At 36.3% G+C, this 27,952-nt stretch overlaps 2 protein-coding genes across 4 annotated transcripts in view; one reads left to right on the forward strand and one right to left on the reverse strand.

Moving 5' to 3' along the window:
* The first annotated feature begins 484 nt into the window (after window positions 1–484).
* LOC112056504 (serine-threonine kinase receptor-associated protein) lies at window positions 485–12,339 on the forward strand. 2 transcript variants are annotated; one of them, XM_024096944.2, is made up of 8 exons: window positions 485–713; window positions 5,158–5,292; window positions 7,066–7,224; window positions 8,125–8,246; window positions 9,044–9,125; window positions 9,211–9,378; window positions 10,157–10,368; window positions 12,053–12,339. In XM_024096944.2, exons 1-7 carry the CDS (start codon window positions 599–601, stop codon window positions 10,348–10,350), a joined length of 975 nt encoding a protein of 324 aa, XP_023952712.1. In that variant the 5' UTR covers window positions 485–598; the 3' UTR covers window positions 10,351–10,368; window positions 12,053–12,339. The 2 variants fall into 2 exon arrangements, with proteins under 2 accessions (XP_023952712.1, XP_052740360.1); XM_052884400.1 differs by having other exon boundaries at window positions 486–713; window positions 9,211–9,575.
* Window positions 12,340–13,229: 890 nt separating this feature from the next.
* The window catches only part of LOC112056193 (heme peroxidase 2), a 65,295-nt gene continuing 50,572 nt past the window's right edge, over window positions 13,230–27,952 (reverse strand). The window contains exons 7-24 of one of the 2 annotated variants that reach the window (XM_052884396.1): window positions 27,162–27,354; window positions 26,261–26,398; window positions 25,747–25,976; window positions 25,077–25,202; window positions 24,249–24,401; window positions 23,598–23,773; window positions 22,710–22,845; window positions 22,175–22,446; window positions 21,515–21,688; window positions 21,103–21,279; window positions 20,402–20,605; window positions 19,478–19,720; window positions 18,679–18,863; window positions 17,973–18,241; window positions 17,112–17,261; window positions 16,394–16,540; window positions 16,069–16,225; window positions 13,230–15,429 (exon numbers count right to left, since the gene is read on the reverse strand). In XM_052884396.1, the coding sequence (XP_052740356.1) occupies window positions 15,244–15,429; window positions 16,069–16,225; window positions 16,394–16,540; window positions 17,112–17,261; window positions 17,973–18,241; window positions 18,679–18,863; window positions 19,478–19,720; window positions 20,402–20,605; window positions 21,103–21,279; window positions 21,515–21,688; window positions 22,175–22,446; window positions 22,710–22,845; window positions 23,598–23,773; window positions 24,249–24,401; window positions 25,077–25,202; window positions 25,747–25,976; window positions 26,261–26,398; window positions 27,162–27,354 (3,316 nt within the window). In that variant the 3' untranslated portion in view covers window positions 13,230–15,243. Of the gene's footprint in view, window positions 15,555–16,068; window positions 16,226–16,393; window positions 16,541–17,111; window positions 17,262–17,972; window positions 18,242–18,678; window positions 18,864–19,477; window positions 19,721–20,401; window positions 20,606–21,102; window positions 21,280–21,514; window positions 21,689–22,174; window positions 22,447–22,709; window positions 22,846–23,597; window positions 23,774–24,248; window positions 24,402–25,076; window positions 25,203–25,746; window positions 25,977–26,260; window positions 26,399–27,161; window positions 27,355–27,952 lie in introns of both variants that reach the window. The other variant, XM_052884397.1, reaches the window with a different exon arrangement.

The following is a 27,952-nucleotide window of genomic DNA, read 5'->3' on the forward strand; positions in this document are numbered from 1 at the left end:
TGTGCACTGCAATCATTTAATCTCTTTACCCTTATGCCTACTGCTTAAATAGTTCGGACTACTTTAGTATTTTAATCGAATTCGAACGATTTTTGGGCGGTAAATCAAAAAATAGATAATGTTACTATGTACGCAAAATCATTTGAAACTTCGTTACATTATAGCTTTTATTTATTCTATAGAAGCAGTTTTTATTTAACACGTTAAATCGTTGATCTTGTACTCTAACAGAGGGGTAACGTCTTACAAGACAGGGTCTTATATTAATTGGTCTCAGTTTTACCCGATTATTAAGAAGCCGGGATGAAGGGTTGTGATTTCGGTCTATCAAATAACCAAATATTATTATTAAATCTTTCTATGATTATATTGGTCTATCTTTTAGAAATATGTTTCGACTTTAAATAATACTATAATTGAAGATTTATTTTGTAGCAACACTTTTAAAAATACATTTACATTTTCCGTCCCCCTCACCTCACCCGTCACGTCAGTCGATTGTCAACATTCAGAACGATCAGACTCATTAGGTTAATTTTTAAAAGAAACTATTTTTGTTTATTAAAAAGTACAACAAATTTTAAATTATAATAATAAAATGTCAACCTTAAAACAAGTTCCTCTAACATGCGGTGGCCATACTAGACCTGTAGTGCACTTGGATTTTAGTGACGTTACAAAGGATGGATATTTTTTGATTTCGGCCTGCAAAGGTAAGTTTTGGTAATCACATATTATTTTTCACCGGGGTGTCCTTTTCCCTTGGCCTACTTTTCTATAGGTGTCTGACAAATATATTTTGGCGTAATTATTTAGGTTTCGTTTGACAGATGGTAAGTGCCATGGAATATTGGAAAGGCCTTCACTTTTCTTATTTTAGTAAATCGCTAAGCTCGGTTAGCCTGCGGCTTTCATGACCTTCTCTTTCCGGACATATAGGAAGTACCTTGAGTTCCTTTGCTGTGTTTCCTCGCGCCTTGTTTACCTTGGTGGATATAGTGTTTGTCGTATTTCTTTAGTCTCAAGTTGCATTAATTACTGTAAATGCTATGTAATATCTAGTGTCGCGTTTATTTCTTTCGTCCAGGCTTGTTGACATTTCACTGATACAGTCTGGGTCACCTTGTGCAGCCTCAAGGTGTGAGAGTACTTGACATTAATGTTTACCTCATAGAATGTTAAGTAAACATTGCTTACTTTCATTGTTTCTTACAAGGAAAACCTTTTATATTTTTGTAACAGTGTAATTGTAATTTCCTTGTGTTACTGCAATCAATTGAGTCTTTCCGCTTTAATGTCCTTAAAGCAAGGGCATTCATGTTTAAAAAGACTTCTTGTTAAATATTCTTAGATTATATTACAACCATTTACAATATGTACATTATGATGAACTGTGAACTTAATTGGAAAAGCAACAAAAAACCTGACTGTCCCAAACATTTTAATTCTTAAGTTTCCAGTTTAGTCAGTGATAGTCTTATTTTACTTTAATTTTAAAACATTGCCCTAAATCTTTTTCTAAATATAAATATCTAGTTGACGCCGCGCGGTTTTACCTGCGTGGATTCCAATACTGTAGGAATATGGGAATAATATATAGCCTTCCTCAATAAATGGGCTATCTAACACTGAAAGAATTTTCCAAATCGGACCAGTAGTTCCTGAGATTAGCGCAAACAAACAAACTCTTCAGCTTTATAATATTAGTATGGATTTAACTTCAAATCTTTTAATAGGTAAACTGGGTAACTTCCTCTCATCTGGGATCCTAAATATTTGATTTTTTTCTAGTAACTTTTAATTTTATTCATTAAATTTTAGAAATATTAGTAATATTTCAACTAAACTGGAAACATTCATTGTAAGGGTGAATGTGCCAAAGTAATAGTAAGAATAGGTAAATGTAGATCATTGTTATTAATGTAGGTCAGCTAAGGGATACATACATAATGCTTGAAGAATTTCCATTTTAATAAGATTATGTTTACTGAATTAGGTATAATACTTAAAGCTGATTACAAGTTTCACCATATTTTTATGTTTGATTATTGGAATGTCATTTTAATTATGTTTAATGTGTTAGACTCATATGCTTTACATAAAGAAAACATTCTTAAAGAATAAAGACACTATGTAAATTGTATATTTACTATCAGATTCAAATTAAAATTAGTGTTTAATTTAATATTGAGCCTCAATAACTCAACATTAAGAGCAGACAGACTCATCACTGAGGGGTGGTGGTTCGATCCCCGCCCCGTTGGTCTATTCTCTTACCCACTCCTAATACAGTCTTTCCCGTCTAGTCGGAGGGGAATGGGAATATTGGTCATATTAACAAATATGGCAAATATTCTTTTATAAAAGAAAAATAAATCTCAGGATCCATTAAACCAGTTTTGAAAATGCTTTACCACTAGAAGGCCACCTTATTTTTGAGTGTCACAGGCTATATATTATGCCTGTTTTCTCAAGGGAATGGGAACTATGTGGGATTTTTAATAATCTTATTTATTTTACAAACCTCTTTGTTTTTCATATATTAGTTAGTTAAAATTGACCTTGTTTACCCGAACATTTCTCAAAAAATAATTTATTTATTTATTTATTTATTTATTTATTTATTTATTTAATATATTCAGACCTATACTACAGCCTTTCTTGATCAGTACTGTTTACCAACAAAGAAATTAGAAATGATGGTAAAAAACGCATGTCATTTAATAACTTATTTATTTTAAATTGTGTATAGTTTGTTTATAAAATGTTATATAAAATATATTAGCCATATCTCATTGTTCTAAACTTATTAATCAAATTTATGTTCATTGATTTAAAAACAAGTTAATTATAATTATTATTAAGTGTGCAATGACTAGTGACTTATACCCTCATTTTTTATTTGTTTGTTGGTAAACTGAACTCATCAAGAAAGGCTGTAGTATAGTCATCAACCCCTCTGTTCCAAAAAGATAGTTGTACCTATACTTTTCTTTTGAGATCGAAATTAATATAGGTAGGAAATAAAAAGAAATAATATTTAATTGTTTTTCACAAAAGTCACATTTATATAGAAGCAACTTGTTAAGTAAACTTTATTGTGTTGCATAATCTATCTTTGTTATCCTTTCTAATATCTAAACAATAACAATACTTGTTTTAAAACATATGACTCTTTATGTAATTTCTATTAAAAGTTAACTTGAACTAAATGAGAAAATCTTGAGATTTAAGTTATAAATGAGAAACTCATCATAAAACTGATTTGCATAGATTCAATTAGTGGAACCAAATGTTGAGAATCTCACACAATGGATGGGGTTTTTATTCAGGACTTTTATGTTTTTGGTAATTGTTTTTGAGTAAAACACAAAAATAATTCAAAAATACAGACATATTAGGAGTCAAATACAGTATTGGCAGACCCTATACTTTTATAGTCTGGCAAGTTTGTTGATGACACTCCCATGATATGCGGGCGACGGGGAGAAAGACTGCGCGACTGTGGAATCGTGCGGGCGGGGAAGTGAGGTGCATCAGTCGTGGGTTTTTTGTTCATCGCTACACACCCCCTGGCCCGCGCGAGTGTGGAATCGTGCGTGCGGGGCAGTGAGGTGCATCAATCGTGGGTTTTTCATTTATCGTTACACACCCCCTGGCCCGCGCGAGTGTGGAATCGTGCGTGCGGGGAAGTGAGGTGCATCAGTCGTGGGTTATTCATTCATCGCTACACACCCCTGGCCCGCGCGGATCATCGGGAGTGTTACGAACGAAGTTGCCTAGCTATACTATAATTTTCCAATGTGGTTATCAAAAGTTGTTTTATGGCTTAAACAACATAATAAGTTTATCCTTGTCATATTTTGTCATATTCTTATTTAATTTAACATAAATAAATTTTCTTATAGCAATAAATACATATTTATATTTGTACACAATATAATCAGTGTTGATTCAACACTGCTATATTTCTTGTTCCCATTATTCATGATAACCTTGCCAAGTAACCAATTGCCTTCACTATGTCAAAGTCACAGCCTATACATATAATGAATAATATTATCATGTTGTTTATATTGTTAAGTGTGAATTGTATTGTGGGGAAATTAAGAATAAAAAAATATGAATTAGTGTAAGTATTTCAGCTTTGTGATCATCAATCTTCTATTAAAATTAGATGCACAATCAGGAACCGAAATACGACCCCACTCAATTAGTGCCAAACACGACTTCTTGGCACTCAATTCGAGTAGTCGCATTTGTAAATTCAACCTTAAACTTAATCCTTAAGGTTGAATGTGCTTTGAATTTGAGATTTTATTGAATATTGGACTATATTTAAAAGTTTTTAGTTAGGTATAATTTTCTTTACCAATAAAATTGTTATTTGTATGTTGTACTTTCGAAATTGAACTTATATGCTGATTAAATTTAAAACAAATGCACTGTTCAACAAATGTGATTTGTTACATCATATACATTACTAGCGGACGCCCGCGATTTCGTCCACTTGAAAATCGATGTAAACTTTTAACTTCACCCATTTCTATTTATATTTTCGCATGTTTTATAAGAACACTTCCCTGCCAAATTTTAAGTTTGTAGAACAAACAATGAAGGACTTTTATGCAAACTTGCGAGATCCTCGACCTCTTTAATCCGGCCCTATCGCTAAATCCGTTCATAGCGGATACCTACTAACTAGAGACTACCTCCCTTCCAAATTTCGTCTTTGTGTGTCACGTGGTTATCGAGATTTCGTGATAAATAAACCTTTCGCATTTATATATTAAAATTTCAATGTTGTTCATGTATTAAAATTGTTTTTATGACAATAAGGGTATGTAGAGTATTCTTTTTTTTTAAAAGGAACCCCCTTATTTTTTGGAAATCTTACTGTTGGTAAAAAACAACCAAGTTCCCAATTCCATGCAAAATGATATACATCATCATCATCATTATCAACCCATATTTGGCTGACTGCTGAGCTTGAGTTTCCTTCCCCTTCCCATTCTCAGAATGAGAAGGGTTAGGCCAATAGTCCACAGTGCTGGACCAGTGCGGATTGGCAGACTTCATACTCGCAGAAAACTAAGAAAATTCTCTGGTATGCAGATATTAAATAATATTCATATTTAAATAAATTATTAATTGCAGATGGCAAACCCATGTTGCGGCAAGGTGAGACTGGAGACTGGATTGGAACTTTTGAAGGTCACAAAGGTGCTGTATGGGGTGTAGCTTTAACACAAAACGCCAACTTAGCGGCCAGTGGAGCAGCAGATTTCACAGGTACACAATGTCTTCTTAATTTTTTTAACCGACTTCAAAAAGGAGGAGGTTCTCAATTCGGTCGGTTTTTTTTTTTTTTTTTTTTTTTTTTTTTTTTATGTACACCGATTACTCAAAGACGCGTAGACCGATTTCCTTTTTTTGTTTGAAACGGTATAGTCCCCATTTGGTCCCATTGCCATCATGACAAGATCTGAAATCCTGGAGAAATTGAGGGGAACTTTTGAAAATTATATGGGTGTCTAGTGTGTTCGTGAACTTTTCCATTTAGTGCCTTTAAGAAATACAAAATTATGAAGGTTTAAAATCGATCAGATGATGGAGTCATAAATAGACGAGGGAACTCCTTGGCGATTTACAGCAGTTACCTTGTGTTTGGGCTTGATTAATTTGTCTTAATGAGAACTTTCCACATAAATAGGTTGTGACTGTCATTTAGGGGTTTCGTGATGAAGACCAAGGACAATTAAGGGAACTCCTTAACAGTTAACAGTAACTACCTTGTGTTTGGCCTTGATTAATTCGTATTGCTGAGAACTTTCTACCTAGATGAGTTGTGTCTGTTATTAGGGGTCTGATGATGAAGACCAAGGTCAATGAAGGGAACCCCTTGACGGTTTACGGTAGCTACCTTGTGCTTGGGCTTGATTAATTTGTATTGCTGAGAATTTTGTACCAAGATGGGTTGTGACTGTCATTAGGGGTTTGATGTATTCGTTTGAGATGAAATTTTACACTAAAAATTGAAAAATAATAAAAATTTTAATAAGAAAAATACAACCGACTTCAAAACCTAAAAACGTACCCACTAAACTAAAAAGCGAAAAATAACATCATAATATGTTCTACCTGCTGATCAGTATGAAGTCGGTGCTTATCCGGTGTTGTCTTAATTTAAGCCATTTCTGACAGGACCACATGAAACAACATTGTCTGCAAAATCTAAATCTATAAGATATGCTCACATGGCTTGAATTAATACATCACCGGCTTAGCACCGCCTTCATACTGATCAGCAGGTAGAACATATTATGATGTTATTTTTCGCTTTTTAGTTTAGTGGGTACGTTTTTAGGTTTTGAAGTCGGTTGTATTTTTTTTATTAAAATTTTTATTATTCTAATAAAAAGTTAGCCTGGAAGAAATCGCTAGCAAGCAATAAGGCCCCCTTTTGTGTTATAGGTCTTATATATTATTTTTCTGTTACCTATGAAACAACAAAACATAAAAAAGAACCACTAAATACGTAAGTTTTATTTTAAAATACACTTTGAAGTAGAGTTACCCACATTTTATGAAAAAAAAAAAAAAAAGTGATTACAAAAAATAAATAATTCACAACATTTGTCAGGACAACTTAATTAACAAATCAAACTGTAACCAAAATGAGACCCTAGAATGGCAGAGAATGACCTTGAGTGAAGTCTCGTTGTGTGTAGGGTTAAAGGCGCATTTGACTGTAAACAAACACTCCCCTTTTCCACTCAAGTCACTCTCCCCGCCTATCCCAAGTAATCCATGTAGAATTACACAACAAGAGATGTGGACGGCTCGAACGCCACGACCAATCTATGGCCACGAGCACACTGTAGCCGTCAGTACCGCAAGTCGTTGCAACGCGGCGATAACACTATTATCATCCGTTAAAGGGATCGCTATACGTTTCCAGTGACCTTGTATATCATAAAATCAGCTGTCTTAGTACCCATGATATACGCATAGTTGGGGCTAAGTAGTAATGTGTATTGTTTAATTAAATTTATAAATTTGCAGCGAAACTGTGGGACGCGAGGTTCGGCGAAGTGGTGCACACGTTCGAGCACGAGCACATCGTGAAGAGCGTCAACTTCAACTTTGACGACACCCTGCTGCTGACGGCCAGCAACGAGAAGATCATACGGGTCTTCGATCTGAACAAGCCGGACGCGGGCCGTGAGTCTTTGCGGAAATCAATACGATAGAGAATAAAGTAGATGTCCGAAATTTAACCCACTTTTGAGAACGATACAGAAATGAACAATGTACTAAAAATCTTGTATATTTTACTCAATTAGAATCTTAGTTGAAATAATATTCGCCAACAGGGAAAATAAACTAATTTCATTTTTTCACACTGATCGACTCTTTGATGCGTATTTCACTGATTGTCAGTTGTCTTTACAAACGCGCGCTGTCGATGTTAGAGTCAATCAATTAATGCTATGTCATTGTCAAATATATTTCGATAAAATGAGTAAAGTAATAAAGTATTGTGAAATCCTTATTAAAACTGTCGCCTGTCAGTTAGATCATAGAAAATCATACAATGATTTTTATATGAAGGGGATATGAATTATTGCCCACCTATAACTGATTAAACAAACATAGATTTCTTTGAAAATTGGCCTCAATTGCAATTAAGGAGAACTCTCCTTAATTGTTCTAATTTATGGTCATTTTACAGCTCTGTATCATTCGTATAATTTGGACCTAATTTTCATCGATTTTTAACGTTACAGAACTATGAAGTGAAAATCGAGATAACACATTATTATTTGTAAAATATACCAAAAAATGTCTGATGTATTTTAAATATTCAAAACACGTGACGTCACAAATATCAAAGGACACTTCTATTGGTTGGCGGAACTTGTTAACGTGAAAATTATGTCAGTTTTCGAACAGACCTATTGTTGACTGAACCAAATGTTTGACTATCATTGCATTTACCAGAGATTCTACAAACTTTTTATTAATCCTAAAATTTATAATTTGAACAAATAATATTATTATAATTACCGCTTCATAATATCATAGTATTATTGATATATTAACTTATAACAAATGTTCCAGCTGTGGACAAAATAGCCGCGCACACGAACAGCATACGGCACGCCGTGTTCCTAAACAAATCGCGCATCGTCAGTGTCAGCGACGACCTCACCATGCGCGTGTGGGACCGCTCCAGCGGACAGGTGACGTCATTTGTACACAATTCAACATTGACACAATATTTTTTTAAAGTAAAACGTCGTTACGCACGTTGGGCTTGGGCTCTGTGTTACGAAAAATGTAATCGAAATGACATACACAGCGCCATCTGTAGTAACTTTAGTAAACTACGACACAACACAAGTAAGCCCAGCGCCAAATCCGTTTAGTCTTAACGGCTTAATTGTGAACTAATAAGTACTCTTTGAGAAAGTTTGTGAAGTAAAGCAATTCTTATACGAGAGATGGCGCTACTAACCGTAACAATTTTTTAAGTTTCTCTTTTATGTAGGTATTATTTTATTTTTGATAGAAATTTAACTTCATCGTGTGGTCTAAAGCTCACTCATTTTTTTATCTCAATAACAAAGACAATAATGGTTCAGTATAATTTATTTGCAAGAAACACTACATTTTAGATACAAAGATGTTCCTACGTAATAAGTAACAATGCTCACCATTAATTCATTGTTCATTGATCCATTCTATAAAGTTCTAATGAAATCGTAATGTAAATGTATCTTGAAACTATGTAGAATATAATTATAATACAAAATCCAAATCCGACTGTCATTCATGACTCAGTCAATTTTAAAATACGACATTTAACAATGGACCACTACAAGTGTGATATCTTGTAATAACTCAAAAACTTAGGAGTAGGAGAGTGAGCTTCTCAAGAGAATCGCAACTTGGACATTGTGATCGTCTCCTAACATACATACCGAAGAAACATATTGTTAAAATTTTAGTATTAAACTTGTTTTTTTATTTATTTCAGGAAGTACGAAAGGTAGAATTCACTTCGATCCCAAATAGTTTAGAACTGTCCAGAGATGGAGCTGTATTGACTGTAGCCCACGGTAAGTTATATAATATATAATATGCAACAAGAACAAAACTAAAATCAACCTGAACACAGTTTAAGACACAGCTTGTCCGTTCCAGGCACAACCGTGTCGTTCTACGCGTCGGACACGATGCGCAAGATGCGCGAGTTCTCCGTGCCCACCAAGTGCTACTCCGCGTCGCTGGCGCCCAGCCGCGCCACCTTCGTCTGCGGCGGCGAGGACCTCAAAGTGTACAAGTTTGACTACAACACTGGCACCGAACTCGGTAAGATATATGTTTGTGTCCAGGCACAGGCACAACCGTGTCGTTCTACGCGTCGGACACGATGCGCAAGATGCGCGAGTTCTCCGTGCCCACCAAGTGCTACTCCGCGTCGCTGGCGCCCAGCCGCGCCACCTTCGTCTGCGGCGGCGAGGACCTCAAAGTGTACAAGTTTGACTACAACACTGGCACCGAACTCGGTAAGATATATGTTTGTGTCCAGACACAGGCACAACCGTGTCGTTCTACGCGTCGGACACGATGCGCAAGATGCGCGAGTTCCCCGCGATTTAAAATGTGGTAATATCTGTGTTACTGAAAACAATTGTTAATTGTAAAGAATAAACAACTGGCGGCCTCCGTGGCGCATTGTTATGCGCGGTGGATTTACTTGGGTTCGATCCTCGGCTGGGCAGATTCGGCCGTGACTAGTTACCACCCTACCGGCAAAGACGTACCGCCTAGCGATTTAGCGTTCCTGTACGATGTCGTGTAGAAACCGAAAGGAGTGTGGATTTTCATACTCTTCCTAACAAGTTAGCCCGTTTCCATCTTAGACCGCATCATCGCTTACCATCAGGTGAGATTGTAGTCAAGGGCTAACTAGTAAAGAAAAAAAAACTTTCAACTTATAAGTAAGGAAATTAAAAGAGTTTGTTAGTGTGCTATATTTTTACGCTATAGATTTGTTCGTTCAGGACAAACCCAAAGCTGGCTTTGGAACTAAAAATGATAGGTAAGCTACCCGTGCGTAGGATGACATGGTATATATAATTTGCAGAGTCAAACAAGGGTCACTTCGGGCCCGTGCACTGCGTGCGGTGGTCGCCGGACGGCGAGCTGTACGCCACGGGGTCGGAGGACGGCACGGTGCGGCTGTGGCAGGCGGTGCCGGGCCGCGTGTACGGGCTGTGGCGCCGCAGCAGCGACCACCAGCCCATCGCCAACGGGTTCAAGGAGGTGGCCGCCAACTGACCCGCCCCAGACCTATCCGTGAGTACTTTATGACGTAGTTCATAGTTTTGAAGAACTTCTTTATAACACATTTGCTCGTAAAGTATCGCTTATTTCACCAATTTCAATATAGCAATGTATTATTACGCACATATGCCGTAATGTAATATGAAACCTTTGTCATCCGTCTAAAAACGAACGATGCTTTTTTAAATCTTGTCAAAGACTGTGTCAGAAAAGTGCTTAACATTTTATGAATAAAATTACCTTTGTGAGATAAAGTATATTAAAAAGACATTTAATTCTTTCGTTTTAATAATTTTGACAATAAATGTCAATCATATATCTGTATCAGAAACACAAAAATATTAATTTACTTTATTATTAATACTGTTTTTGGTGAATTTGCCTAAAAAAAAAAACGCACGCACTTCGCTATCTGTGCAAAAATGACAAGCATGTCAAGATGTCATTATATGGAAAAAATAGGCTAAGATCATTCATTTTCAGAAAGTGTGTTAAAAGTGTGTTTCATCGCAAATGTGTTTTAAAACGTCGTATGACATACGTGCACTTTGATAATTACAGCCTCTGCTTCCTTACTATAGCTCTCGCCTGTGGCTCGAGCTGCAATATGCCTCGGCTGTAATTTTAAACTTACCGCACTTATATCATAATGTGCTATTACGCATGCTGGATATGGGGATTGGGGAGTAAGTTAATAAATGCGTTACGAAAAATGTAACCGGGCGAGGCTTTTAAGATGCGTGCTGCTGTCTACAGGCGTAGTGCAACAGTGTTTGTTATTTTAAACTACCAGGAGATGGCGTTCTTAGAGAACTTTGAAACAATCCCTTTTTTTCAACTCCAAGAATCTGTTGCGATGCAGTTATGCCTGAGACTCATAGATGGCGCTTTATTTTTTTATTTTTACTTCAGTTGTGTAGTCACACTCGTAACCTTGTCGGACAATTTACAAGGGGAAAGGTGGCTTGAAAAATCGCCCAACCATCATCGTTCACTTCATTTAGTTCTGTCCGTCATGCACGATACATTGAACAGATCAAAATTTTAAACTTTTGTATTTAAATTTTATCTTAATCTAACATTGAGGTCGCAAACTTTTTTTCTTAATTGTACTAAAAAATTATATTACTCTGTTATCCCTAAGGTAATTTCTTCTTTGTTTATGGATCATTTATTTATAATTTTAAAAAAGTTTCAGTAGTATGGTTATGAATATACATTTTGTTTCTGGGCCCCAGGACAAATACTCCTTCTTGGTTCTTCAATAATTGTAAAAAAAAAACAAAAAAGTGTTGAAAATTAATGTAACTTATAAATATAATTTTTTCAATTTATTTCTTTAATATTTACATTGCGCGATTTCTCTCTCTCGTTTAATCTTTCTCACTATAGCTCTCTCCCACCTCTCACTCCATAGCACTGTGCGTGATACGACGTTCGCTTTGTCTCACTTTTTCTCTCAATCTTTCTCACTTGCTTGCTCCCTACTCTCACTCCACGGCTAGTTGCTTCATGCTACGTTCGCCCTGTCTTACTCTCTCTCAATCGGTCTCGATCGCTCTCTCTCTCTTTTTCGACACTTCCGTTGCATACCGGCGTGACGTTACATTTGGAAATTTTTTTTCCTTCATGCGCCTAAAGAAGTTTTACTTCAAAAAATATTGTGGTTTACCAACATGTAGTATTATTGTTTCAGAGTGATGAGGAGGATAATGTGCAATCAAAATCGATCGCTTGGTGTTGATACCGCGCGCCGTCGCGAAGATAGCAGCCACCAAGTCGTTTGATGTACATACAACACGCCGAAGTGCGGGACGAACTAAATATCGAGACTTTTTACATTATGTCCAGTGTTTGTGTTGTTTATTTTTTACCGCGAGACCTTTTTTATACTCAAAACGTTGAAATGTAATGTATTTATTGTATAAAAGAAACTGAATAGACTTGATAATTTTATGGAACAAAATAAATTTGTAAATACTTTGTGGATTTTGATTTGGTCTGTCTCGTGTCCAGCGGTTAGCCATGTGGTTTTAGATCACGAAGTCTTGGCTTTAGCCATGTGGCACTTCGATTCTCTTTCTACAAACGCTAACACTCCGATAAGTAACAATGTATGGGAATTATAGATCAGAGGGCCTAGTGGCAGTTTGATACTGTGACGATCACGTTATCGTAAACGCGAATTTCTAAGGAATTGAAACAGCGCCATCTAGTGGCACTACTGCACAACTGTTTCAATTCCATATAAATTCGCGTTTACGTTAACGCGATAGTAACAGTATAAAAACATACAAACTCCCACTAGGCACACCGATCGACAACTTGATCATGTGACCTGTCCATAGTGATGGACGTATGGATTCCCATACTTTTTTTTTATTTTTGAAGCGTTACCGTTTGTAGAAAGAGAATCGATGTGGCTACATGCCCTGGTTTCGAGTACTGGGTTGAGCTGAAAATACTGAGTTTTATTAAGAATTTTCAGTAAAAATAGTGGGGAAGTTGGTTTTTCTACACCGTGTCTTGGCGACCACATTAAGATGTCGGTTCCGCTCAATATGACTGAGATAAGGGTATATAATAGGGTAGTTGACTCATATAAAATTAAATATAAACAATATTAATATCGTATAGAACATAGACTAAGGGTCCGAAATATGTATATCGATATTAATTAATACAAATTAAAAAAAACTCAATTTGAAAATTGTGTATTTTTCAATTCTTTCGATGATCAAAAACGCTGTCGTCCATATTGTGACGTCACGATGTTACTTGATGTCACTAAAGGAATAAACGTCAATCTAAGGCATGTCCAATTTGATTTTTTAAATTGGTTTGGTCTGGCAAGTGGAAATAAAACTACAATAACTGGACTATTCGTGATTTTATTTACTATAGTAACTTAAGTACTTGTTAGTAAAAAAATAATTCTACTTAATTATATTTAATTAACATTAACATTAAGCCAATATTTTACAAAAAATAATTTACAAACATAACTAGGGACGTAATTAGGCAGTGAATTGTTTATCGACAAAAAACTTACAAAAAATACATGCATCCGTCTGGTTGTACATATAATGGTAACATGGAATGGTAAATTCGGTTTAAAATAAAATTATAGATTTCTAACATCGTTTTTAAATATCTATCTGTAATCGACTACGGCTAACTTTTATTAACTTTCTGTTAGATTACTCGTAGATCTATTTTAGAACACTGTTAGTAGGCTGTATACGGTTATGGTTATGGACCTAGTCATTGTATTCTTAAAATATTTTGTATCATTTCAATTAAAGCTTAAGATGGCCATAAATGCGCAATTTGTTAAACAGTATTTGTATTTTTTTTTAATGTTGATAAGTGTATATCGTTTCTCTATGAGATTGTTTCTACGTAACATAATGTTATATTAGTTGTTGATATTTCCTTTAATTCTATCTTTGACTTAGCTGTACAACTGAATCTCTGGGTAACGCGTAAACATTCAAAAAGGTACCTTATCTATTACATTTATTTATTATATGTTTATACTAGTAGTATTATCTAATAATTTGTTTTTTAAATTATTTTAAATTAAGTTTCATATCAAGGATATGATCGATGTTTTTATTTATACCTACTATGATTCTTTAAAGTATATTTGTTTATGTAAGTAAAAAATAATAAATAAATTTCATTTAAGAGTCAACAGTTCATATTAGCACCATTGATTTTAAATACAAATAGAATGACAAAAAAATTCCCCAAGTAACGATATTAGCATGGGTTTTTTTGTAATTTTTATATGTTTCGCTAAAACCTTAACACATCACTGGTTTTGTTGACTTATTACTAGACACATTGTCACGATTGTTATATTTACTATTCACGCACACGCACTTCATCGACACACATCTCAATAGTGAGAGACAAACCATTCATATTTGTTAAGTTCATCAATATTAATCAATATTATCAATATCAATATAACGGTAGTGTAGCACCACACTATAAAGCCTTTAATATTATTTAGTATGAGTATATCTCTTTGTTTTGATTTAGACAACTGACAAGGAATATTTGATGGTAATTTTTCATGGTTAGTGTTATTTAGATTTATCTAGGTGTATTACAATACAATTTGTAAGATATTTTAAAACGATTGGAATTTTAGAACAAAAGGGGTTTTGTTTCCGGATTTGAAACAACGTCATCAACGAAAATGATGCGGGCACTTGTACTCTTAAGTTTTTATCACTTGTCTCCATCACTCATACGGAGGATATGTTGCTGTCTCGCTCATATGGCAATAAGTGAAGTAATATTTTGTCCTAGGCCTACCTACCTACATAATATTTTATTTTAAAAGCCTACTATATAATTAAATTTGTAAAAATCTGATTGGAATATCTGAACAAACAAATAGATTGGTTTGTCTCTCGATTTCATATAATCACCAGTACCTACAGTTATCTAATCTTTTATTTCTATCACTTGTATGAGGATAGATTGCTGTCTCGCTCACTTTGCGATAAAGGGCATGATGTACGGAAACTTAGAGTAGATGTTGCACTTGTTGCACTCTTTAGTCTATATCACTTGTCTCAATCATTGTATGACAGATAGATTGTTGTTTCGCTCACTCGGCGACAAATGGCATGAGGTGCGAGAACTTAAGCCCATTAACAGACGTTGCTCAACTCAAGAGCACTTACACGAGTGCAGTGTTGATTTTAGTAAAAATAAATACCACAATTTCGACCTCAAGTTGCTTGAACTTCAACTTCGAAATTGAGAAACGTCTGTTAATGCAGGCTAAGTTGATGTTGCACTTTTGAGTCTATAATAGTTTATATCACTGTCTCTATCGCTCGTATGGAGGATAGATATCTGTCTCGCTCATTTAGCGATGAATGGCGTAAGGTCTGGGAACTTGAAGTTGATGTTCTGTCGTCTTGGAGCGCGTTGTTGTGCGGGCGCGGCGCCGCACTGCGCCGTGCAGACGTCGTCACGTAGAACGGCTTCACGCGGCCATTCGCGCCATAACTGTGCGCAGTCTGTTATGCGTAGTGATGCACATTGCGCCTGTGGAACGTATATTAATATTGTTTACAGTTCTTCTGTAAACTCCTGAATAGCAGAGCGATAAAGGGTCCGGACTTATCACCGATAAAAGTATATAGCAATATGCGTAGAGATGCACATTGCGCCTGTGGAACGTATATTAATATTATTTAAAGTTATTCTGTAAACGGTAAATGGTTCGGAGTCATCACCGATAAAAGATATGGCAAATATTCTATAAAAAACCATCCAGTTTAAATGTAGATTCAGAATGATATTATATTTTCGACTCCTGGGTCGGGCTAAGAAACAATTAGCTTCTCTTTGTTCCTGGAAATTCCACCGGTAGTCAAAGTCCAAAAAGTCTTTCATTTATTAGGCACTAGGTACATTAGGTTACGATGGTTCTAAACTGCCTTAGTCTGAGAAGAGTAGGTACACAATAAATTCTGCCAGAAGTATTTTTTTGTTTATATTATAAGACTATTAACGCTCTTCAAAGCTCGGCTTAAAGGAGAGGTGATTATGGAGCTCAATAACTCTCTCAATATTTAACAGGACTTGGGTTAACAGGACTTAAGTTAACAGGGCTTGGGTTAACAGAATAGACAAACCACTGGATCAATAGCTAGTAGTATCAGCCGTGGTTTTTGTACTTACCCCTTCAGTAGAACAGATACAGGAGGTGCAAGGCGACGGGAAGGCCGACTCGCCGAGCGGCACGTTGCGGGCAGCGATGAGACAACCCTGGGTGGAGCTCTCCCGCCATGCTGACAAGTCTATCTTGGGCAGAGACGAGCATGGCACGCGGGGATTCCTGAGAAAGTGGACACACTCATGAAATATGACATTTATCACACAGATAAAACACATTTAAAATTTTAGTGCCGGTTGCACCACCTACTGATACGTTTTTGATAGTCTAACCGTATGTTTTGTCACTTTTATACTTTATGTGAAATGACAAAGACAATAGTAAACTTACAAGAAATTGCTGGGCAAATCGAAGGAGGCGCGTTGGATATCGGTGGCCACGTCGAAGTTGTCGCACAGAATCTTCGACAGTGTCGTCTTACGAATCTCCGACAGCTGCTGTTCTGTGAAACGCGCCGCTCTGTTGTCGTTTTCGTACCTGGTATTTGTAAAACAGAATTAATACGTTATTTTTATAGTTATAGCTAGCTGACCCAGCAAACGTTATTTTGTCTTATAAAATAAAAAATAGAAACCTGTTCTCAGACCTATCGAATAAACATACAAATTAAACTTCATCAACATCGGCCATCAGCCATTTCGAAGAAGTAACTAACATTGTGACAAGTAAATTTTATATAGATGTGCATAATAATAGATTGATTGACTAGAGTAGATGACCCTCCTGACGGTACGTCGAAAACCATAGCTTCTATACAGAGTAAAATGTTCGCATAGTTCTATTATAGTGTTATCCTGTGTCAATAAGCGTGAGGTGGAGATGTTAAGCCTTGTCGATCTTCAGACTGGAAAACAGTAATGCTGTGTGGCGACAGAAATAAACCAGTAAAGACACAAATATCTCGACTACTATTAACACCTAACCACATCTTTTACGTTTTACAATTAGGTACGAACTTACCATCACCACCACCATATGTATTTGTGTTTTAAAGTAAACCTTAAAAATATTTAAGTAGGTATAATGGTTTTAATGATTGTTCAATTACCAGAAGCGATCACATTTCCTGAGCTGCCTGAATTGTATAGCGATAATGCAGGCAAAAGTTGGCCCCACGAGACCTCCTTGCAGCGGCCGCTCGCTCATACCGCCCGGGAATAGGTCGATGTCGTCGACCGTCGCGTATATTCTCTTGAATCTGGTGAAAGTTAAATGGTTTAGGATTAGGTTCTTTTTCTTTATGGGATAATCAATTGTCAATTTGAGAGAATAGAGAAAGAGTAAAGAGTTCTTAAATTGAATATAAATCTATTCAATTTAAGAACTCTTTTATGGAATTTTGCTTAATCGGTAGTCTGTAGATATCTATAGCATAATAATAAGAAGCTCTAACGAGAATAAAGAAAATGAAGCAAAATTCGGAGTAATGTGGAGTATGAATGAAAAATTATAGTAAAAGAAAAAAAGCGATAAAATTAACAAATCAAAGGAAGTCTTAACGAAGTAACGAAATAAAAGAAGGCAGAAATCGTGGAAATGAACGGAAGAGCATAAGTTGAATAAGATTTGAAAACTAAAACAATTTTATATTAAAGTCGTTAATTTAATGTTCACCGTCACATAAACATCGAGGCAATCCAGCTACTCGACTTTACGAATACAGTGAGAAGACCTAAACGGACCAAACCATTTGAGTTAGTGTTTAATAGTGATAGTGTAGTGATAGTACAATGTAAAGTGATACATGGAAGATCATGTGAACAAAGTGACAAGAGATTAAGTTATTGGACATTATCTTAGTATAATAATTATAAGAGTTTTGGATAAAGTTACTAATTACAACAGAAAAAAAAATATTAGCAGAACAGTTAGGTGAGGTAAACTGTTGCGCTCCGCGTTGTCCGCTTACCTAGCAATAACTTCATCAGGTATTTCCCTAGCCAAGTCATCGAAAGTAGTAGCCCTCTTTAGGTTGCAAAGTGCTCTGTAGTTATTATAGCTTGGGACACCGTGGTCTCTCGCCCTTTGTACGTTTAGAGCTACCAAATCAATGCCGGAGAAAGGTATTTTGCGATCTTCGAAAAGATGATTTGTAACTTCGCCAGTGATGAATTGATCGAGTGTTTCCATGGGCGTGGATGAAAGGCCTCGTATAAGTTCGTCTACCATTGGTGGATGCTGAAAAAAGGTAAGGTTTAATTTCATAGATACCTATTTGAAATCAGTGAAATTAAAATTAAAATTAAAAGTTAAAAGATTAAATTTAAAGAGCGTATTACGTATGGATACTATTTGTGGAAAAATGCTTAGGTTATAATGTTATGGTGTACAAATAGGCATATTTGTATGTGAAACTACCTTCAGTTTCAGTTCAGGTTTATTGGTAAACGGGTCACATTCCTCCTTTGGTATCACACATAATTAAACAATGCGTGCGTCGTTTAGTGTACTCTTGCCTTATTTCTGTATCCAGGGAAATACTCCTGAGTTAAAGTACCTATATTTAGACCTATTTTGATTAAAATGTGGATAAGGAAAATTATGAGACATTATTCGGTATCATCTAAAATATAAGTACGAATGCTAACAGAAGTGTATAATAAGTAGGTACTTACGTTCATGAACATGTCAGGTCTGAAGAATCCGTCTCTAAGAAGAATTGGTGGGTCGACTGGTTGATAGTTCGGTGACAGACGAGGTAGATGCGGCCTCAGTAGTGAATGACCAAACCTAAAGGCCGCAGCTGCGAATTCCGTTACAATGGCTGGGTTGCAGGTTGGAGAGTATTCTTTGTAGTAGCCTGAAGGATATATAAAAATGCCTATTAACAGTGTTTATTCTTGAGAAATACTTAAAATGACGAAGACGAGTATATGGACCAAGCAATCTTAACATAAACTTCTAAATATCCATTAAAATATAGATGATGATCTTAGCTTGAAATATATATAAAAATGTCTCTTGACAGTGTTTTTTTTGAGAAATACTTATAATGACCAAGACAAGTAAATGGACCAAGCAACCCTTACATTGTCTTCTGAATATCCAGTAAGATATATATGATAATCTGATGGAGAATTTGAGCCATTCGTGACATTGAATTATAGTACGAATAGTAGTATCAGATAACGGTGAAAGATTTAGGGAAATACTTTTTCATAAAATTAAATGGGCAGATTTGAAGCCATATTTCATGTTTTTAACCGACTTCAAAAAGGAGGAGGTTTTCAATTCGTTCGGTATTTTTTTTATTTTTAATTTCAGAGTATTTTTAATAAAGAATCGATCTACTCCTACAAAGTATCACGTCATCACCTGTAAACCTGTAAAGGTTAACCTTTGCTTTTTGGAATTGCTGACTTTTACAAAAGTGTGTAATAAATAGCATAAACTTCGAAGCTATTTATAAATTACCAGAAGGCAAAAGCTTGAGTCCGTATAGGTTGACGGCGTTCCAGGACAGCAACCTAGGCAGGAACTCGTTGTAGATGACATGCGTCAACTGTGCGGCGACGATGCGGCGCGCGTGCTCGAACAGCAGGTCGGCGTCCCAGTGCGGGTTGACTCCTCGCAAGCCTTCCACCACGCGGTTGTGCTCGCGGAGGAAGATTGTGTGGATGGCAGTTAGACCAGGTTGTTCAGATGCTCTGCCGTCACCTATAGAAAATATAGAAGGTATAGTCCATTTTGTACATTGACCGCCGCGTGATGCATCCACGGCCGACTGATTTTTTCCAGTGTGTCGGTGTGTTTATACATTACTCGCGGACGCGACTTCATCCGCGTGAAACCCTAACTCTACCCTACCATACCCCTTCTCAACCCTACCCCTACCGTACTCCTTCCCTACCTCTAATTTACCTCTAACCTTGAAAAAATAGGGTAGGTGTACTACCCTACTTTTTCAAATAGGCCTAAGATACACACCGCGATATATTATCTCAGATGGCACTGCGACTACTCTTACGTTATTGGTCGACATTTTGTCTTTTCTCTTCACGAAATAATATGGTTGACACATGCTAAGCCTAAATCAATGAATGTACCTACTGAATAAAGAGTTAATCAAATAGTCGCTTTGGGAACATTCGTTCCAAAAACTGACTATTTAATTGATATTAACCTATAAACCTAACGAAAAAAGGTCTCCCAGTCGAGTCCCTCAAACTCTGTGTTCTGTTTAGTTTGGTCGTCTAGTTTGGGAGGAAAAAAGTTAAATAAATCTAATAGATCTAATTTTCCATGATGAGTTTCTCTTCTCAAAGGATTTAGAATTGTTTGATGCTTTTGATTGACATTATCACAATGTTTCTTTCAGTAATTGTTTCAAGAAATTACCAGCAATGAAACAGAATCCACTGGCTGCTTTGCACTCAGGATGGCTGTCGGAGCGCGGCAACAGATCCCTGCCGTTCAGCGGGTTGGCGGTGGCGTTGAGGCGGCCGTTGAAGCCGCGCAGCTTGCGCACGATGCACGGGTTCTCTCCGTAGATGACTGATGCGTCGATGAATGCTGTGTTTTGGTTGACTTGCTCACGAGGTCCTGGAAATGAAGTGATGTGACCATTGAGTCTTCATCATTCATCATCATCATTTACAGCCGATGGACGTCCATTTGTCAGACAAAGGCCTCTTGCATGGACTTCCAAACAAAACGGTCTCGAGCCGCCAGCATCCAGCGGCCTTATTATGTTCGTCATTACTATTCAGATTTCTAAAGCTTGTTATAATAGCGGATGAAAATAACTGTGACGTTCTATATCAACTACAGCATCATAACTGCTCACGTTATATATGCTGGTAAATTCAAAGTTCTATTTACAAGGTTTGAAATTTTTATATGCTCCTGAATTCTTGATGTACATGAATCTCCAGAAACATATTTATAAGTGAAGAATATTCAAATATTTTCAACAAAGAGATTGTAATGTCTATGCTGTTTTAGCGGACTTTAAAATTGGATTAATTCTGTTGACTTGTTCTTTTTGGTCTTAATATTAAATAAATCTCAATGTCTATTTAGAATTAGAAGGTTCCTACCTAACTGCTGTTGTCCAGGTAAACTTCGCATGAAGGGGAAGCACAGTCTTTCGCCTGATGTGATGTTGACTTCAGGATAGTAGTGGTCTCCGCGAGGCACTGGGAATGGATTGCATTCAGGGTGCACGGTTCTCGGCGAGTCACATGACCGACAATCGGGAATTGATTCGTGGAAACCTGCGGAAATTAAAGTTATGATTTGAAATAACTGTGACAAAAGACAAAACGAATTACCGTATTCAAAAACTTAATATGCAAACATCGTTTAATTTGACTGCAACATTAAGGTTAATTCCATACCGACAATTTTCTGTACTTATTTCTTTAGTTTTACTGTTTCTACTAATATAATTGTTTAATTATACTATCATCACCACTACTTTCTTAAGTCATCAGATTGTTTTTAGTTTACCTTTGTGAATTGGGGTCATAGTCAATTCGTGGTCGAGAAATTGTGCGAACTGCATGACCATCAAAGTATAGCGGGTGTGCAGATTGGAGATGTCTGGGTGAATTACTGTAGACACTATACGCGGAGACGGCAGAGGAGTTCCGGTCACTGAGTTGATGCGAGGACGGCTCACACCTGGAAACATGATTAAACTCAGGTATAGTTAGGTTAGGTAGGCTTAGGTTTTGGGTTCGGAGACTTCATTACCATTATACCTACCTTTATTTCACATCGATGATAATGCTCCTAAAATGTAGCTAATAAGAAACAGTGTGATTAAACACAATTATTATGACATCCTGCCTAATTTTGTACCTTGATATATAATTTCAGATTAGACACCTCAATAAAAAATACTCATACTCATAGCTAACTTATGGACTTCATCCAAGTTTACAATTTATAGTAAAGGCATACAATAGCATCACATACTTCTAACTAGCAAAAGAATGAATACAAGGCAGAGATGCAGCTATCTCTATAAATTTGTACCTACCTAAGCTCTGGTTATACATAAAATAGCATCACATACTTCTAACTAGCAAAAGATTGAATACAAGGTAGAGCTATCTATATAAATTTAATAATGATGAATGAATCTCCAAATACTTCGCAACTCACCATCTTCATAAACCGGAGGAAGCAATCTTGCAAAGGTGGTCAAACTTTTTCCCAAATTAGGATTTCTCAGATTATTGCAGAAGCCGGTGTAAGTTCTGAATGGATTGTCAGGATCGCAGTTGCCATTATCGTCACACTGTGGCTCAATGACCGGACCAAGTTGGTCCTGACCGAGGAAACTGCTGACGTCAACAGATTGTAAGGAATCCACGAAGTCGTTTGCTGAACCGAAGCCGAGGGAATCGCTGAAGATTTGACGCTTGCGACGACGCCTGTAAGCGTAACAAGTATTTGTGCTATTATTCTATTCATAAGCAAAGTAAATATCATGATACTTTAAATGAGCAAATATAATAAGTTTATTAGCCAATTTTAACGATTGCACTACATGGTCAGGCCTTTCACCTTATAAGAGAGGGAAAACCCACCAAAATGCTCTAATGTGGGTTTGCTGACCAAAGTAAATATCATCACCTCTAACAGCCTCAAAATATACATATAATTTATGCTTCATTAATTTGGAATTTTTGCTTACCCGTTAACAGAGTTGAGTAACTCGTTAGTGGCAAACTCAAAGAATAGTGAAGTGTTGGCGAGTTTCAGCGCATACTTGTTCGCTTTTGAGAATGACGCTGCAGTACCTACTGGTGACTTGGGGTCAGCTCCTCCATCTAGAAACATGAAACATTAATGCTTTATATAGTCAGTAATGATATTGTCTATCATTTATTTATTACTTCTTTTTTTTTTAATTTTTAACAATATAAGTATAAAATACAAAACATTATTAAAAATTTATAAAAAAAATTCACCCTCCCGCTGCGGGACATTTGAGTGCCCAAGCAACCGGTGGTCAGGGTTCCAGAGTGAGGAACCTCCTCACAATACGCGCCGTCTCAAGAATCACTGCCTTGTGTAATATTATTATCTACTAACTAGTAAGAAATTACATGTAAACTGATAATTGTTATTCATATATAGTTATTTATAGCTTAATTGGCAGTGTTTGACGGATTTCTGTTACCCTTAAATAGTTAAAATATCTCTGGGAAAATCATCTAAAAACCGGTTTCAAAATTTTCATATATACCTATTTGGAGAGATGAATTTGTAAATCGGTCGGTCAAAATAAGACAAAGGTGGTCGTGATGGAATTCATAACAATATTTAAGTTGGATTTTGTAAAACATTTATCTAAAGATATTGGCTTATTTTAAGGAAGGATTACTTATAATTATCATCGTTTTTATTTAAATGCTTATAATTCGCTCTTCTAACGAGCACAGCCTATTGAATGCATTCTTTCCTGAGAACACTGAATTGCGGTAAATTTACCAAAAGTGCCTGATCACAAAGCTGGTCTGTCCTTTAAATAGTCCGGAGGTTAGGAATGTATTAAAATTTATTAATATTTTGTCCTTACGTGCTTCCCATAACATATATTCGAGTTTCTTTCTATCAGCCATTTCTTGCTTCGCCTTTTGTAATGCAGCGGAAAGCATGTCTTGAGAGAGTCGCTCGGCGGCTTTGGCTCCGGTTTCGTCGCGCCACGCTGACAACTCCAGGCTGCTGTGCTGAGAGCACTGTTGAGCTGCGTTCCTCGAGAAAGAAGCAATGATTAAGATGAGTATTAAATATAACAAATATCAAAAAGGTACAAAAGATATAAAACTCATTTACCTAGGTATAGGTACTCTGATTAATCTAGTTAGTGACAATCTAATTTACATCTCTGACCTCTAAGATTCGTGCGGTAGATGTATGTATTCTAAAAAGGCAATCGTATTATGAATAATGCAAAGAAAAATAGACTTGCCCATATCTTTAAGACGTTCCTTTATGTTAAAAAGATGTTTTAGAAAATCAAAATAATCTTATAATTTAAATAAATAAATCACCTATCGCCTTTTTTGGTCAGACTCAGTGGCCACTGGGTGATCATAAAACTGACCAAGTTTTATGATCGCCTAGTGTCAATAACGATTATTGTATCTAAAAATCATCTTTGACACAGCTTTGTAGGTAAACTTTCAAAATTTCAATGAAATTGGGTTTGGTCCCTAAAAATACTTACAAGTATGGATCTTCCTTAACGAAGGCTTTAGGTTGGATACGGCCGAGAGTTTCATCAGCAGCACACAGCAGGCCGGCGAGAGACACTTTCCTAATAGCTCCTAGTTGTTCAGGAGCGAACGAGGATGGAGGAATATCGTTTTCGTACCAGAACCTAGGAAAAGACAATTCATAATATTATTTGCTAATAAGCAAATTGTTAAAAGTAACAGTGTAAAGATTATTCGATTTCATGATTGTAACTATTCTTCAATCATTTATTTATAAAATGCATTTTTTTCCTGCAATTCAGAGTTTGATTGAATATTCACTTAAAAAATATTATCATTATTTCAGCCCATTTAAATAGCTTACCAAAGGGGCCAGTCTTCTATTATAGGAGAGCTGATTTAAGGCTATTCTTTTATTTTTATTTATTAAGAATCGATCTAATTAAGGCTTCAGAAAAACCATAGCAACAAATCTAGTAGTAGCCTGTATAAAATAAAAATAATAGTAACCTCTATGAGATCATAGGTAAGATTTGAGATATTTTATTTACGCTATAAACATAACCAAGACATGCAGTCCGCTGAAGCATGTGACATGAACAGGGTTTTGTGAAAACATGCTATAGTCTGGCAAGTTCGTTGATAACACTCCCATGATATGCGGGCGACGGGCGGAAAGACTGCGCGGGTGTGAAACCGTGCGGGGAAGTGACGTGCATGTCATGCGCGCACAACGGGAGTGTTACGAACGAAGTTGCCAAGCTATAGTGTAGCAGGCTCACATAAACAAGTATCTGAAAAATGTTGCTGGAATATTCGTAACTCAACTTCAAGTTTACCTGTCACTCTTTTTCAAATTTGCGAATTGCAGTGCCATCACGCAAGCCAAAGTAGATCCGATGACTGCGCCGGTGGCGGGCTTCTCGATAGCACCAGCGACCATTAGCTCGATGTCTTCAGCATTTCTGACAAATAATAAAGATACTTTAGAATTAACTTCGATTAGTTTCGATTAGTTTCGAATAGTAAATCTTTCTAATATTGTTTTTGTTGTATTTGAAGGTCGTGTTAATATGAAGTTGAGCACTGTTTTGATGTGTTTTTGACGTGGTGACGTCAACGTAATTCGATGGAGCCGGCTGCACACTCGAAAAAAGATGACGTCATGCGTCGTTTCGTCGCTCTAAAGTTGCCAACTTTTTTTACGAGAAATAAAGTATATTCTGGTCTATGAAGATGATTAAACAGTATTTTAGAAAAACGAACATTTTCTTTTGAAAAGTGCATCATCATTATTTTCTTATGACGTTGTCACGTTCAACTATCGTTAGTAAACCGACTAGAGACAACCGATTTTTTTATTTAGAAATCGATTATCTAACATAAATTACGAAATTAAATATCATTTTCTGATTATAAAATATATTTTAGATGATTTCAGTCACAATAACTTATTAATAACTCTATTGGATGTAACAAATGAGTATCCACACTGTTACTATACTTTACCTGTACATGTCAGCTAACATTTCCTGATGTGTTCTATCAAAACCGAGCTTATCGAAGTCGGCGTAAGACTTCACATTGGCCATGGGGTCGCAAGTACGGAGCACTTTCAAATATGAGGGTAGTCCGTGGTCGCGCGCGCGGTTGAGGTCCCATTGTGATGACGATGGGAACCTGGACACTTGGTGAGCGTTTGTTTTAACCAGATCTTGAAGAGTTACTGTTGTGTTTAACTGAAATGAATAACAGAACAATTATTTATTTGTACAGTATAAATTAAAAGTATAGATTGTAAACTTAGTCATTTAATGTTGCCATCAACCATAAAACGTTTCGTTTTTTAGTTAATTAAAAAGTATTTAGTTCTCTTTTGTAGGTTAGCCTTTATTTTGTTTTCTGGTAAAAATAATTTAGCCGGACAAGAAAAAAAAAGAAATCTGTATTGAGGGTGCTACAAATATCTACTTTTACCTATTTTAGATCTTTTTACATGATTATTTAAATAAATTATTCTTACCAATTTTTCATTCATCATGGCGTTGAAAATTGGGGCAACGGAGACCAACTCGGCGTACGCGCCGGCTCGGTTAGTGCTGGAGTATCCGCGCCAGAATCCCAGTGAGGTCAACTTCAGTTCCGCTTTCGCCATGCCCACCTGAAAATTAAACATTAGTATTTGGATAATTACAGAAGTTGTATACAAGAATTAAAGTAGTCATATTTTTGATAGAGGTCAGCTACGTCTGCGGAAAGCTCTCAAAAATTTCAATTATTAGTTTCATTTTAAATTTCAATATTTAGTTTGAAAATAAACCTACTTAAGTATCTACATAATTCAGCTTTTAAGACTCAAGTCAAATAAAATCAAATTTTCTATATATAAATATTTTATATATATTTCCTATATTAAAATAATCCAGCGAGCGCGTACTCAGTTAAATAGTTCGTTTGTTTGTTGTCAAGTAGACTTAGTTTACAAGCATTTTAAAACGTCAAATTTGTCTACTTATAGACGTCGGTACAGAAGGCTCTCGGTGAATTGGTTCTGATGAGATATTTTGTCCTTACTAGTTAAGCTTCTATTATAATATCATCACGCCTCATTTTCACAGGAGTAGGCATAGACCATGCCATTTCAATTGCTTGATATTTCCCTTGATTTCCCACTATCAACAAATCTTTCATGCAAGTTTGACAGCTCAAGGTATTCTTGACCTGCCCTTTATTATAGGAATATCCTGGATTTATTCCAGGAATGTTCGACGCGGTGTTCCCCTTCCAATATTTTTATTCTCCTTCGCCTTAGATAGTCTCCTTTCATTTACGCCAATTATCTAATACCTTTCTCGATTTAGTCACTATATTTTTGTTAGTTGTACAAAAGCTAAGTTTACGAAGAATAAATTAAACTTAGTTACCTCTCCCAACAAAACTGGTAAGAACTCATTGTAAGTAATGTGTTGGATGAGAGCGGCCATTGCTCTGCGAGCCTCCAAGAACAACGCGTTGTCTTCCCAGAAGGGATTCATTGAGTACAGCTGACCCGCTATACGGTTGTGTTCGGCCACCAGAGTTCTGTACAGAGGAGCAGTGGGACTGCCGTCGTTGCATCTGTGAAAAGAGGAACATTAAGTTAAACGAATGTTTACACTCAGGAAAGTTACTTAAACAAAAATGACGTTCTTCTGCGCAGGTACAATTGTAAGCGAAAGTGTTAGACGCTCCGTAGTTGCCCAGTACATTAAAGATGAGTACGCGGTTGGAATGGCATCAACTTGTTGTACGGTTACTCGCCGTAAGTCACTATTTTTTTTATTTTTTTTTATTTTTTTTTTATTCTTTACAAGTTAGCCCTTGACTACAATCTCACCTGATGGTAAGTGATGATGAAGTCTAAGATGGAAGCGGGCTAACTTGTCAAGGAGGAGGATGAAAATCCACACCCCTTTCGGTTTCTACACGGCATCGTACCGGAACGATAAATCGCTTGGCGGTACGTCTTTGCCGGTAGGATGGTAACTAGCCACGGCCGAAGCCTTCCACCAGCACTTATTGTTTGCGAACTTAATACCTATTGTCGTACCCACTCCTAATACAATCTTTCTCGACTAGTTGGAGGGGAGTGGGAATATTGATCTTATTTAGGTGATATTGCAAATATTCTTTTAAAAAAAAATTACTTGATATGACTAATGATAGCTAGACCTTC

Source organism: Bicyclus anynana, chromosome 11 (genome assembly GCF_947172395.1).
Source record: "Bicyclus anynana chromosome 11, ilBicAnyn1.1, whole genome shotgun sequence".
Taxonomy (NCBI): Eukaryota; Metazoa; Arthropoda; class Insecta; order Lepidoptera; family Nymphalidae; genus Bicyclus; species Bicyclus anynana.

Coding starts and splice junctions, on each gene's coding strand:
- LOC112056504 (XM_052884400.1), top strand. CDS start 599: ATGTCAACCTTAAAACAAGTTCCTCTAACATGCGGTGGCCATACTAGA. Junction 8,247..9,043: donor GGGACCGCTCCAGCGGACAG/GTGACGTCATTT, acceptor TATTTATTTCAG/GAAGTACGAAAGGTAGAATT. Junction 9,576..10,156: donor CAACACTGGCACCGAACTCG/GTAAGATATATG, acceptor TATAATTTGCAG/AGTCAAACAAGGGTCACTTC.